Source organism: Acomys russatus, chromosome 1 (genome assembly GCF_903995435.1).
Source record: "Acomys russatus chromosome 1, mAcoRus1.1, whole genome shotgun sequence".
NCBI classification, from domain to species: Eukaryota; Metazoa; Chordata; class Mammalia; order Rodentia; family Muridae; genus Acomys; species Acomys russatus.
Window position 1 is genome coordinate 90,540,335 of NC_067137.1, and position 15,095 is coordinate 90,555,429.

Sequence of the window (15,095 nt, forward strand, 5' to 3'; positions counted from 1 at the left end):
AGCCCAATCCTCAGTCAAGTTATTCACCTTGTTTTCTCCAGCTGAAAAAGTTTTCTGGGTAAAAATTAAATTCTTGTGTTAGGATGACCAAACTTTATTGAATCGATCTGAAAATTAAACTATCAATAAATTGAACCTGAGCCATATGAGATCTAGGTTTTCTGGATAAAAAGCAGGAAAAAAGTACTTTAAATACTTCTCCCTCCCCAACAAGATCTAAGTAATCTTGATTAAAATTTTTTTGAGAAGACTTAAAGCCAGGTGTGGTAGTGCACACCTTCATCTTTGTGAGTTCAAGGCCAGCCTGGTCTACAGGTCCAAGGCAGCCAAGGCTACACAGAGAAACCCTGTTTCAAAGGAAAGAAAAAACAAGTTTGAGAAGACTTGAGGCAAAACTCTAAGCTAGCAATAAGAGACATCTGTATGCACACAGTGTTTTGCTAGTGATAATAGCCAGAGAAAGCAAGGAATTAGATTTGTTGTAGAGGGGTTCATAAAAGGCTAACTACCCAAATACTCAGTATAACATTTGTTGAGAGGAAAACAGTCTTCTGGAAACATGTTTGCATCCTTACTCTAGACAAGCTATTCATCTTTTTCTTTTAAGCTACTCATTCTTTGCCACATTAAATTAAAAAAAATTTATTTATTATTATATAAACATTGCTCTGCCCGCATGCCAGATCACATTATAGATGGTTGTGAGCCACCATGTGGTTGCTGGGAATTGAACTCAGGACCTCTGGAAGAACTTTCCGTGCTCTTAAACTCTGAGCCATCTCTCCAGGCCCTTAAAAAAACTTTAAAGGCAAATTAAGGAATACTTTGGAAAAAAAAAAATTGAAAGTGTATACACACACACCTGCTCCAAGTATTTCCTGTAACCCCTCCCCCTTTGTTTACTTAAGAACAAAGCCCGGGAGAGATGGCTCAGTGGTTAAGAGCACAAGCTGTTCTTCCCAGGGACCGGTTCTCAATTCTCTGTACTCACAGGGTCACTTACAATCACCTGTAGTTTTAATCCCCAGGGAACTGGATGCCACCTTCTATGTGCATGCAAGCGGCACACAGTCAAGCAGGCAAAACACCCCCACACAGAACAAAACAAAACATCATGTAAGATCCCCAAAACCAAGACAACAAAGAGAGGGTTGAAGAGGTAGCTCCGTGGTTAAGAGCATGTGCTCCTCTCACAGAGGACCTGAGTTTGGTTTCCAGCACCCACAATCCATCGCTCACACCCACCAGCTGTAACTCCAGATCCTGGGGCTCCCACACGCTTCTTGCCTCGGTGGGCAACTGTACTCACGTGGGCAAACACACACACATCATTTAACAAATAAAACAACAACAACAAAAAAATCTTTACAGACTGTAAAAACCAGATTTTACTACCATCCCTGTAGGATTCTGGGGCCGGGGACCCTGGAGTCTTTTTTTTTTTTTTCCTTCAAGCTCCACTCCCAAGAGAATTTAAGTAAGAACAAGATTGAAAGCTGATGGAATTGCCAAAACGGGACAACTAAAGATACTGAGAAAGAGAAAATACTTTTTTTTTTTTTAAACACGGGGGCTGTTGGACCACTGAAGAGGCACATTGCAAAGCAAACCCGACGCCCCCCACCCCCCACCCCAAGGCCCACATGTTGGGAACCGTAAGGTGACGGGTGTCAGTTTCAGGAAACGTCTGACGTTACGTTGCCCGGCCATTGTTCCTCCAGTCCGCTAGTGCAACTGAAGAGAAAGAACGGCACCCCACGCCTCCCTTTACCAGACAACGATCCACCAACAGCGCGTCCTCAGCCCGCTGCACACCTCGCCTCAACGAGCTGGCGGGCGCGCAGCCGCAGGGCGGACCCGGCCGGGGCCTACAGGGAGGCCCCGCGCGTTTCAGCACCGGGAAGGGGAAGGGTCCACCCGCGAGCTGGGGTGGCGTGAGGAGCCCACTCCAGCGGGGAGCAGCTCGCTCGCGCTGGATGGGCGGGGAGAGGAGGGGTGAAGATGGACGGAGCAGGGGTGGCCCTCAAAGTTGGGGAGCCCGGCAGCCGCGGAGGCCTCACCATCGCGCCAAACGCTTTGCTGCAGCCGCCGCTAACACCGCCACCGCCGCCGCCGCCGCACACGAGCTCAGCCTCAACGCCGCCAACAGCCAATCCCGCGAGAGCAGCCGCCCGGAAATCGTCGGAAGCGCGACGCAGAAAGAGCCTTTCGGACCACAGAAATTCACACACTTCCGGTTTCTACATGGGACACTGACTCCGTTTCAGCCATCTTAAGTAAGGGCGCCGAGATGGGTACGAGGCTATTTCGCGGCTTTAGAAAGAACAGTTTGTTTCGGGATGATGCCTTCTGTACTTCAACTAACAGACGGGCAGCTAAAGCGATGGAGACTACAACAGGGACGCCAGTCATCTTTTTTTAGCTTTTCTAAAAAATGGCGGTAATATAAGGACCGCGGCCCATAGGTCGGTTGTAACCCGGAAGTGCCTTGCTAAAGAGGAGGCGGCGAGACAATCCGGAAGTGGGAGTAATGAAGAGGTGCCACTTGGCGGCCATGGCAGCTGTAGTATTGGCGACTCAGGGTCAGGGCCTGGCTGAGGGAAGTACCATGGGCAGCACCGGGTGTAGGGAAGAGACACCATTGTATCGACTTTGCTGTTGAATCCTCTGGCCTGTCTTTAGAGACTTGCAGGACAGCTTGCCCGACTCTAGACTCGGAAGGGAGTTTTCTGGGACTGGTGGGCTGGTCCCTTCCCTGGGGGCGGATCACCTGCGGGGCCACCTTAGGGAACAGGTACCGCATGAGAAGAAAGCACCTGGCTTTGCCTCTTTTCCCTGCTGCTGCCAGGGACATTGTCTAGGGAAGTGGGTCGTAGTGCCCCCCTCCTCCCGACGATTGAAAAGATCTGTTTTCGCACAATTTCTCCGGCTGTTAACCTACCGGATTCCCAGTGACTGGCATCTAAGAACCTAAGAATTGCGTGAAGTTTTCTCTGGTGCTAGTATCAGCAAAAAGGAGCTTGCGTCTTAGGAGAGCAGCGTGCTTCGTGAACACACCGGCTGGTGGCAAGGCTGGAAGAAGTGGGGAAACTCCCGTCTTCTCTTGGAAAAGCCACACGTTTAAACAGCCTAAGCGCCATTCCAGACGGCTGGAATTTTGAAGCCTGGTGATAGAGGGGGCCTACAGGAGGGCAGAATGGATGCTTTCCTCTCCATTAGTCTGCTGTCTTTGGCAATGTTGGTGGGATGTTACGTGGCTGGAATCATTCCTTTGGCTGTTAATTTCTCAGAGGTAAGAAGGTCCCCGCTTTTCTGCCGTGTGTTAGGACGGCGCTAGACATAGTGGTATTTGCAAAGAGAAGCTGTTTCTCAGCTCTTAAGGTCTCATTAGGGAAAAGATATTTAACATTTCGCAGTAGAAACAAAGCTCACGTTCGGCTCTGTAACCGAGAGTGAACCATCCACTAGAGACTCTAGTGTGTTCAGAATCCTCGCTGCATTTTCCTAGAGATAGGAATCTGTAGTTACATTTCTGATGATCCCTGGAGGTTTCGAGGAATCAAGGTAACAGATAAAAACAAATGACAGCTATAACTTTGTCCTCATGAGTTGAAATCGGTGTAACAATTTTCCTGAGAAAGACGATGAATGTCTTTTGAGGAAAGCTTAGGGTGTAAGCACTGTGTGAGGAATAAACTAGATTGTTGTTATCAGTTCCTTTCAAAGAAGCCAACGACTGGAATGGATATTTCTGAGATTACTTGCCAATCTGTTTGCTTAGAAATAAACTTTCTGGCCAGTTGTGGTAGCCGGCGCCTTTAATCCCAACACTTGGGAGGCAGAGGAAGGTGGATCTCTGAGTTTTAGGCCAGCCTGGTCTGCAAAACAGAACAGCCAGGGCTACACAGAAACCCTGTCTGGGGGTGAGGGGTGGGGTGGGGGAGAAAGAAAGAAGGAAGGAAGGAAGGAAACTTTTTGGTTGATGTGTTGGGACACTTTGGTTCCTTAGCCAGAGGTTAGTGGAGGGGGAGACAAGATACACGCCGATTGTCACAGAGTTCTCTAGGTTGCACTGCTCAAAAATTTAAGGAGAAAAACTACCCCACTCAAGAGAATTTCATAGTTTTGTCCTCAAGATCAGCAGTAAAATATGCCTTCACCATAGTTCTGTTCCTGAAAAGACCAATTTCCTCAAAGGAAAGATGAGGCACGTGAGTGGATGTTTTACCTACATGTACATCTGTGTGCCACATGTGTGTATATCTGTGTGCCACGTGCATGTACATCTGTGTGCCACATGCGTGCCTGCTGTCATTGGGGGCCAGAAGTTGTGGGGTCCTCTGGAACTGAGCCACCATGTGGGTGCTGGGAATTGAATCTGGGTTGTCTGGAAGAGCAGCCAGTGCTTTTAACCACTGAGCCATCTCTCCAGCCCCTAATGATAACACTTTTTAAAAAAATTATATACATTACTGAAAGGGCTGGAGTATAGCCAAATGGCAGTGTTTGCCTAGAGTTGTGAGGCCTAGGTTTGGTCTCTAGCACTGACACAAATAACTCCCTCAACAGCAGACGCACTGAGCTACACTACATACAAGGAAACAGACTCCGTAACTTGAAAAAGTTCATCATGTATCTTGGAATGAGCTGTCTGACTCAGAGCCGTCCTCACCCACTGTCCATCGTGGCAAGGGTACATAGTACATGCACTGCGTAGCTCGTAGACAAATCCAACCCGTAGACTTATTCTGTTATTGTTAGCATTTTAGGATTTTTGTTGGTTGAATATGGAGAGATTTATTTAGAGAAGGGAGAAAGGGAAGAAGAGGAGGAACCCCTCAGCATGCAGTGGGGTGGGGGGGTCGGGGAGGGGCAGGGGTGGGGGAGGGGTGGAAAATGAGAGAGAGAGAGAAATGACTTTTTTCAACACAGGTTTTCTCTGTGTAACAGCCCTGCCTGCTTTGTAGACCAGGCCAGCCTTCAACTTCAACTCGCAGAGATCCACCTGCCTCTGCCTCCCACATGCTGGGATTAAAGGTGTGCTCTACCAGACCTGGCTTTTGTTAGTGTGTTTTTGTTTTTGTTTTTCTCCTTTGTCAAGGTAACAGTTGGATGGGGCTTGGCAGCAGGTGACAATCCTCCTTGACCAATGCAGCCTTTCTTTTGGGTTACTTTCATGCCTAGGCTTTCTGAGTCTCCTGTTTTCTCTCTAACATGTTTTCCTTCTTAATTTGAAAATATTTTATATGTGTGTTTGTGTGCATGGCTGTCTGTGCCTGGTGTGCTTGGAGGCTAGAAGGGAGCATCAGACTCCTCAGAACTAGTGGAACAGATGATTGTGGTCCACCATGTGGGTGCTGGGAATTGAACTCTGGAATGGAGCCACTGGAAAAGCAGCAGTGAGCCATCTCTCCAGCCCCAGTATATTTTCGTATAATCATGTTAGAACTGGATTGACATTATTAGAAAAACATTTGTGAGGCTTGGATTGGTTTGTATGTTTACACACAGACACACACACACACACACACGTTTGTTTTGGTTTGGTTTTTTGAGACAGGGTTTCTCTGTGTAACAGTCCTGGCTATCCGAGACTCACTTTTGTAGACCAAGCTGGCCTTGAACTCACATCGATCCACCTGCCTCTGCCTCCTGAGTGCTGGGATTAAAGACGTGTGCCACCACGCCTGCCTTTTTTTTTGTTTGTTTGTTTGTTTTTCCTGAGACAAGGTTTCACTGTGTAGCCTTGGCTGTCCTAGACTTGCTTTGTAGACCAGGCTGGCCTCAAACTCACAGCAATCCCCCTGCCTCTGCCTCCCAAGTGCTGGGATTACAGACTTTGAGACAAGGCCTCACTGTATAGCTCTGGCTGGACTCAAACTCACAGGGTTCTACCGGCCTCTTCCTCTCACGGATTACAGTTGTATTCCATCAAGCCTGGCTTAATAGAGGTAAAATTAAATAAATTAAGCAGTTTATAGCTTTGTTTTTGGCTTTTCTTTTTCTTTCTTTTGTTTTTGTTTTTTGAGACAGGGTTTCTTGTGTAGCCTTGGCTGTCCTGGACTAGCTTTAGACCAGGCTGGCTTTGAATTTACTGAAGTCCACTTGCCTCTGCCTCCCTGAATGCTGGGATTAGCGCCTGGCACCATTTTGGTTTTTTAAGACAGGGTCTCATGTAGCCCTAGCTGTCCTAAACCTCTGTAAAACTGGCTGGCCTTGAACTCAGATCTGCCTGCCTGACTCTGCCTTCCCAGTGCTGGGATTAAAGATGTAGGCCATTACTGCTCATCTGTTTGTGTCCCCCTCTTCCCCCAGGGCAGTGTTTCTCTGCAGGTAGCCCTGTAGTCCTGGAACTCACTCTGTAAACCAGGCTGGCTTCAAATTCACTGGGATCCACCTGCCTCTGCCTCCCTAAACAGGCATTAAAGGTGCGAACCTCTGTGCCTGTCTAAAGAATTTCCCAGGGCAGAAATAAAGTCAGATGACTGATGGAACCATAATTCCTACAGTGTTAGTGTTAGAAGCGAGTGGTCTGAGATTGCTGTAGCAGAGCTCACTTGTTACATCTGACCATCAACAAGTGTTTGACATTGATTTTCCTTCACTTTCTCCTCACCTGCAAACCATCTTTCTCCAAGTGTGGCTTTTTTCTTCACCCTTACATGTGGAAACTGTAGCTTCATGGATTTTTCATTTATGAAACAAAGGAGAAAAATTTTAATTGTCAAAACAATTATATGTTAGTATGGCAGTGAAGATGCTAATTTTTCACCATATGAAAAACTAGACTTGTAAAGGAGGTCACAGCTCGCTTTCCATAAATGAGGTCCTGTGTGGCATCTTGTGTTTTAGAATCAGTTGCTAAGGAGCCGTTTTCTTGTGCAGTTGCTAACAATGCTGCGGATAGAGACTGAACCTCTTTTACCTAGTTTACTCTCAGCAGCTCTCCTGATTGATGAATGAAGGAGATACAGATGGTCAGAGTGGGCTTTTAGGTTGATTGCCTGAGGATTATTTTTGTTTTGAATTTCCATTCCAATCCAGACCAATACATTTGCAAAAATGAAATGAAAAAAGAAGAAAGGCATATCAGATACAGTCCCACAGATGTTATTATTAGAGTCAGCAGACACAAAGTTATTACTGATATTGTAATAATCATATTATTACAAGAGTTTCTGAAGACGTTTGGCCTGGGGACATGTAAGAGAAGTTTGAGTTTCCATCTGTTGAGACTGTGTGAGTCCATAGTAGGCAAATGAGGGTAGTCTGCTGGTAGGATGATTTTTAGAGCCTAGTTTGACCAACCACCAATCTCAGAGGGACTGTGACACCAGTACACTGGGTGTTATCAGGGCAGGCCTGTAATCCAGAGACCAAGGCAAGAAGGAAGTTCACAAGTTCAAGGCCCAGCCTCTGCTGCATAGTGAGTTTCTGCCAAGCCTGAGCTAGAGACACTGTGTTTCAAAAACCAAAGCAAGGAAGAACACATCAATTGGTTATTCAATATCATATGGTCAGCCCAGAACACATACATCCAAGCGACTTTATATGGACTAAGCAGGTTATATTTGGGAATATAATGAAAACAGACATGAATTGGAAGAGAGCAAGGAAGGTATATGGAAGGATTTGGAGAGAAGAAAGAGAAAGGAGGAATGTAACTGTATTATAATCTCAAAAACTACAACAAAACCCCAAATCAGTGCCATTGCTTGAGCCAGCAGCTCAACACTCAAGATCCATCTAACCAGACATACAGGCTGTTGTAAGGATGAAGTGAAATAAGCCTAACCTGGGCCTAGCACATGGTAAGAACATTTGAAGATGTGGGGGAGGGTCTTCAGTATTGCTTATAGAGCCTTTCTTCTGATTTATAACTGGGGGTGGTAGTGAACTTTATTGACGGTATTCAAGAGAGTAGGGCTCCTTGAGCCCCTCCCCTGCTCCCCGGGGGTTTGGGATGGAAACTGTGAGGGGAGATGTTCAGTGTTGGGGACTGAATTGAACAGGCAGTCCTCAGCAGCCAAGGGCCTTTCTTTTCCTCTTGTTTTTGCTGGGTGTATGGCCCAGAGCTTCTTACTTCTTACTCATTGAGGTCATGGGGTCCACCACCCTGTTGCTGTAGCCATATTCACTGTCATACCAGGAAATGAGCTTTATAAAGTTGTCCTTGATAGCAATGCCAACCTAGCATCAAAGCTGGAAGAATGGGCGTCAAGGTTAAAGTTGCAGGAGACAACCTGGTCCTTACTGTAGCCCAAGATGTCCTTTGGTGGGCCCTCTGCTGCCTGTTTCACTGCCTTCTTGATGTCTTCATACCTTGAAGCTTGCTCCAGGCAGTGTGTCAGCTCTATAGTGGACACATTGGAGGTAGGAACACAGAAGGCAATGCCACTGAGCTTCCGGTTCAGCTCTGGGATGACCTTGCCCACAGCATGTGGCTGAAAGGATGATGTTCTTGGTAGCTCCACAGCTGCCATAGCTTCCCAGTGGAGCCATTCACAGTCTTCTTTCTGAGTGGAAAGGTTATCTGTGTCAGCATTTTGTCATTGTGGAGCACGTGGTCCATGAACCCCTTTCCTGTACATGACAGGATGTTGACAGGCCCCATTTTTGTTGGTAATCATAATTGTATTGAGATCAAGAGTACAGTGGTGATGTAATGTTCTGAAGGCAACATTCTACCTTATTCCACTTCTTCCTCTGCTCTTTTAAATTCTCTCTACCCTGTCCATGGTGTCCCTGAACTTTTGAGAGAGTGAGATAAAAGTCCCATTAATGGCAGGTCCATCAACAGCTTCTTTTTTTGTTTTTGTTTTTGTTTTTGGAGACAGGTTTTCTCTGTGTATCGTTGGCTGTCTTGGACTAACTTTGTAGACCAGGCTGGGCTTGAACTCACAGAGATCCACCTGCCTCTGCCTCCCAAGTGCTGGGATTAAAGGCATGTGCTACCGCCCAGCCATCAACTGTTTCTTATTCTCAGCACTTTGATGCCTTTACAGTTTTGTAGTTACCACTGGCCACTCCTAAAAGGAGCTTTTCTGGCCAAAGCTAACAGCAGACTAATCTATGGGTATAAACATAGTTATTTAGATAGCAATTTAATGGGTAGTACATCATGTCCATCTAGCAAAACAATAGCAGTAGCTTTTTTACTAGTGCTTATGACATGCCCACCCATGGGCTTTTGACCAGGCTTATATTTCCCCTCCTGTGGAGAAAGTCTTAACTCATTCACATCAGGGAGTGGTTGGCTACCTTTAACCACTGACTTGCCACTATTGCACCAGTGGTTGGTGGTGTAGCACACAGGGTTAACTGTCAGTGATGATTCTCCCCCAGTGGCACTGTTTGGGCTACCTAACAGGAAGAGGCTTGTCTCAGTCCCAGCTTGATTTATATGTTCTCGCAGCCAAAGTATATGTTGTTATCTAGCCATGACAAATGCTTATATTGTTTGGGGTCTTTAGAGGCGTCCTTGACCAATCACTGTTAGAAAGGTAGTCCTCCTCTCTTAGTTTGGGTCACTATTGCTGTGATGAAACGCCATGATAAGCCAGGTGTGATGGGGCAAGCCTTTAATCCCAGCACTCGAGAGGCAGAGGCAGGTGGATCGCTGTGAGTTTGAGCCAAGTTTGGTCCACAATGCGATTCCAGGACAAGGACAGCCAAGGCTAACACAAAGAGATCAAAGCAACTTGGGGAGGACAGGGTTCATTTGACTTACACTTCCACAGCACTGTTCATCATCCAAGGAAATCAGGATGGGAACTCAAACAGGGCAGGAGCTGATGCAGAGGCCATGGGGGTGTGCTGCTTGCTCAGCTTGCTTTCTTATAGAACCCAGGCCCACCCTGTCCAGAAGTCGCACCGCCCGTATTGCCCTCCCACGTTAATCACCAATTAAGAAAATGTTCTACAGACTTGCCTACAGCCCAGTGTTATGGAGGCATTTTCTCAGCTGAAGCTCCTCCTCTCTAATGACACTAGCTTGTGTCAAGGTGACATAAAACTAGTCAGCATGCCACCCCTGGTGTTGGAATTTTCATTTAATAACATACAGTTTCTGGAAGCAACTTTACCTAACTTCATAGGTACTTGCATTTAAACTTTTTATTTGCTTCTTTACGTTAGCTTGCCATTGATAGATTTCCTTCTGGCTTTTATATCCATCCTTAGTTCTGGTTGACTCTCTGCACATCCTCCCCTCACATTTCCTTGGCCCTCTCTGATGACTATGACCACATCGTTGTCGTCTTGTTGTTGTTGTCATTGTTATCGACAGGTCTCATTTTTGTCGCTCTGGCCTGGAGCTTGCTGTGTAGACTATGCTGACCTTGAACTCAAAGAGATCCACCTGCTTCTGCCTCTCTAGATTAAAGGTGTGCACCACCATTCTCATCCTGACTTATAATCTTTATGCTTTTTATTTGGGAACAAACTTCCAGTAATGATGGAACTTTCCCTCTCATCTCCTTCCTAATCACAGACACTTTTCAGCATTTGTTAGTGATGGCCGGCCTTAGCATTCATGGGTACTGTTCCCAGAGGCTAGGCCAGGCTTTGTCCTGCAGTCTCCCTACTTGTGGCTGTCTTCTTGGCATTTAACCTTTTTTTCTTCCTTTACTTAAATATTAGTTTTAAGCTTTGTTTTGTCCTTTAACATTTTTGAAGTTTTCTTTTGTGTCTGCTTATAATAAGTGATTCATTCATAATAGATATCTGGATATTTTGACTTATCACCAAATAAGAGGCTGTGTGTTTGAAGAACAAGTTTGTTCAGTTTGGGTTTTCTCTGGCAATCGGTCCCCTTTGAGGTAGGTTTGACCGAGTGGCATTTCAAGGACTTTTTCCATTGTCTGGTGTCTTATTCTTTTATTCTCTCTTGAGAACGCAGTAGCTTTTGTTCCTCTTTTGCATTTCATTTCTGAGTTCTAAGACTTTAAAGCTTACCTCAGTAAATTTATTCTTATCTGGAAAGCAGCCAGTAACATGTCTTTCCTCAGATGTGAACTACAGATTACTGTTTTATAAGGCCCTATGGCTGATAAAGCTAAGTTTAAGTGAGATAAAATTAGGAGATAATCAGATCTGATATTTTTATAACAGTTTCATTTTCTCTGAGATGCTATTGGTTATGCATAATTAAAATTTACTTGCATAAGCCAGGCACTTGTAATACTAGCACTCATGGAGGCAGAGGCAGTTGAGTTCGAGGCCAGCCTGATCTACAGAGGGAGTTCCAGGACAACCAAGGCCCAACACCCCCCAAAAATTACTTGTATAATAAAAATAGTCTTTTCCTTTCCTGTTTCTTTTCTCTCCCTCCCCGCCCTCTTTTTAAAGAAAGAGTCCTTGCTATGTGTGGCTGGCCTGAAACTCACAGAGACCCACCTGCATCTGCCTACTGAATGCTAGAATCAAGGGTGTGCGCCACTACCCCAGTGTGTACTTCTTGAACTCTTCCTATATCAGGCAGAGGTGTGCATTGTCTTATTTAAACCTTGGGACAAGATCCAGAGATATTGTAGATGTAATTTTACAAATAAGTAATTCGTCAGAAAGGTGCACACTGTGGTGGAGAGAGGTTTTGACTCCCAGGCTGCTTTCCCAATGAGAACTGCAAAGATGGTGTGAGAACAGGAACTGTGTAAGTCGGTTCTTTCCAGCTGCTAAATCAGGAGCATCTTATTACCAGTAACATTTTACCTTCCTGGTTTTTCTCCTGTCGTGGTCTTGGTTGAGGTAACAAGACTTCAAACTCCATGAAAAACAGTTGTATGTGTGCAGGGCCCGGATGCCTGTAACACCTGCCCAATTGGAACCTGAATTAATTATCATTTTGAACTAAACCAGTTTCCAACTTGATAGCTTTACTATTTAATCCATCTTCCATTTTTATGGTGCAAAAAGTAATATCCTTTTTTAAAATTTTATTTTATTAATTTATTCATATTACATCTCAATGGTTATCCCATCCCTTGTATTCTCCCATTCCTCCCTCCCTCCCATTTTCCCCTTACTCCTCTCCCCTATGACTGTGACTGAGGGGGACCTCCTCCCCCTGTATAATGCTCATAGGGTATTAAGTCTCTTCTTGGTAGCCTGCTATCCTTCCTCTGAGTGCCACCAGGCCTCCCCATCCAGGGGACATGGTCAAATATGAGGCACCAGAGTACGTGTGAAAGTCATACCCCTGTCCATTGGCTAGATCTGGGTAGGGGTTTGAAGTTTACTGCCTGTATTGTCCTTGGCTGGTGCCATAGTTTGAGCGGGACCCGGTAATATCCTTTTAAAGAGAAGAAAAGAAAAACCTTTTTCAGAATTTTTCTGTAGGTGACAGGCTTAACTTACCCTCTAATTGAAAATTTTGTTTATTTGTGTATGTGTCTGTCTGTCTGTCTGAGTTATATGGGCTGTAAAGTGACAAGGTCTAGATGATTATATCAGTCATGGACGGTTCTTCTCACTGCCTTGATCCTAGGTGTTGATTATAATCTGGCTAATCCTGGGTTCTATCTAGCTGTATACTCAGCTTCATTTCTTTATGCATTTGACAGGCAAATGGGAGAACATTTGCTAAAAGCAAAAACTGTTCCTCAACAAAGCAAGTTTTGCTGACAGGCAGTTTAGTATGGTGATTAAGAGTATGCAGCCGGTGCAGTGTTGCAGGCCTTTAATCCCAGCACCTATGGAGGCACAACTCAGTGTGTTCGAGGCTAGCCTAGTCAACAAAGCAAATCCAGGACAGTCAAGGCTACACAGAGAAATCTGTTTATAAAAAGAGTATAGAACTCTGGGGCTAGACTTCACAGGTGTAAGTCATTGCCCTGCCGCTTACTGGCTGTGAGAGGCTAGGTAAATTACCTTCTCGGCCTGTTTCCCCAGCTGTACATTTGGGATAATAGAAGTTCCTACCTCATGGGAGAACATGTGTGCTCTGCTGAGTATTTGACAACTTCTAGTTATATAGTGATGAAGAAGAGTATTGGTGGCACCTTTACCTTTCCTATCTAGAACATGGCTGCCCAGACAGGAGTTAATCCAGAGAACCAGCAAGTCTGATTAGTCAGACATCCTGACAGCAAGCATTTTGTTTGCTCTCTTTTGTCCTTGTTTCTCACTTAACTCCTGCTTTTTCTAGTAAACTAGTAGGCCAGTTATCAGCTGGGTGCCTTTTGCTCCAAATTCAGTCTTCATCATCCTCTCTGCAAAAACATGTACATGGGCCTTTAAATATTTCTTTTGCCAGCTGCCAGGATGTTACCTCCTTGTCAATAGAGGATGCTGGAGAGAAATTATGATAGGGAGATTACCCTTTTGGTTCTGGCATGTTTGCTCAACAGGTTCCTAGGCAGTTTCTCTGACACTGATTTCTTTAGCAGGTCAGCCTCCCTGCACAATGTCCAGCTGTGGTAGGGCCTGCAGCATATGCCTGGAGTCTTAGCCCCTCTGGGTAGGCTTTTTTGCACCCAGCTCCTACACTGCAGCCAGCTGTTCAGCCTAGGCTCTTGGGGCACACATAGCTGCTCTGGCACTCGGCAGGCATCAGTTTCCATTGGCACCTCTCCTGGGTGGTTTTTTGGGACAGTCTCAAGTGAGACACCCATGAATAGCTTTCCCAACAGCCTAGAGTGCTTATTCCCAGCCAGTTCTACCAGCATTGTAACCCAGAAACTTCTGCTATTCACTGGACCCAGCCATTCCCTCTTCAGCAGGGTTTGGAGCTCAGTTGTCTTATTTTATTTTTGAGGTGCTCTTATCTCCGTCCTTGAGGTGCTCTTATCTCCGTCCTATGTACTGGGGATAAAGGGATGTGCCACCACGCCCGGCTTACTTGTATATCCGTTTAAATTTACTTTCTTTCTTTCTTTCTTTCTTTCTTTCTTTCTTTCTTTCTGTTTTGGTTTTTTTGAGACAGGGTCTCTCTGTATAGCCCTGACTGTCCTGGACTTGCTTTGTAGACCAGGCTGGCCTCGAACTCACAGCAATCTGCCTGCCTCTGCCTCCCAAGTGCTGGGATTAAAGGCATGCGCCACCACCGCCTGGCTAAAGTTCTTTCTAACTAGTCAATTCCTCAATACTTCAGTCCCCTGTTAAAGTTATTTTTTATATTCAGCTTTGCCTGTTCAAAGGACTTTATGGTTTCTCTTTCCTGGTCGGACTCTGACTGATACAATTAGGTAATTGTTCATAAAATCAAGCAACACAACTGGGGTGAAGGGATGTACTCCTGTAACCCCAGAAATGCTGGAGGCTGAAACAGGAGGATCACTTGAACCTAGAAGGGCCAACTGGAGCAATATAGCAAGATCCCATTTCTTAAAAAACAGTCCAGTGTAGAATGCATGGCAGCGGCCTTTAGTGTCTGCCCTGGAAGTCAGTAAGTAGGTAGTAATAAGCCAGGATGAACCGGAAATCACCGATTATTTGATATAACTGCCTGATACTGCCAGAGCTTTCTATTTGTTCAGAAGTGGAAATCTGCTTTTAAAATAAAATCTTCCAAAGGTTATTTTGTGACATAATATTACACATTATCAACCCTCATTTGAGCTGTGAGAGCCTCTGAAGGGGATCTCATGGTCTCCTCAGCTCAGTACAGCCAGAAGAGTGACTAGTGGAGAAGATAAATGCACATGACGGAGAGCAAGAGACAAAAGCATTCCAGGTAGTTACAGAACCTCAAAATGCAGTGTTTAAAGCCACTCAGTAACGGGGAAGACATCTTTTAAATATATATATTTAGGGCGTAGTGAGGCTGCACAGTAGTTAAAGGCATGCCTTCTTGCGATGTTTGATTCCCAGAGTCCACATGGTGGTTCACAACCGTGCCTAACTCCAGTTCTGGGGACTTATGTCTTCTTCTGGACTCCACAGCACTAGGCATACACCTAGTGCATGTCCACGTGCAGGAAAGCACTCATATTTATTTGTTTTGTTTGAGGCAGGGTTTCTCTGTGTAGCCTTGGCTGTCCTGGACTCACTTTGTAGACCAGGCTGGCCTTGAACTCACAGTGATCTGCCTGCTTCTGCCTCCTGAGTGCTGGAATTAAAGGCGTGCGCCACCAAGCTCAGCATCTTATTCAAAA

The 15,095-nt window shown here is 45.5% G+C and overlaps 1 protein-coding gene across 1 annotated transcript in view; it reads left to right on the forward strand.

Annotated features, from left to right (window-relative positions):
* The first annotated feature begins 2,493 nt into the window (after positions 1-2,493).
* Positions 2,494-15,095, forward strand: part of Slc39a9 (solute carrier family 39 member 9) — a 35,610-nt gene continuing 23,008 nt past the window's right edge. Inside the window, exon 1 of the mRNA XM_051148398.1 lies at positions 2,494-3,292. Within this exon, the coding sequence (XP_051004355.1) occupies positions 3,197-3,292 (96 nt within the window). The 5' untranslated portion in view covers positions 2,494-3,196. The remainder of the gene's footprint in view (positions 3,293-15,095) is intronic.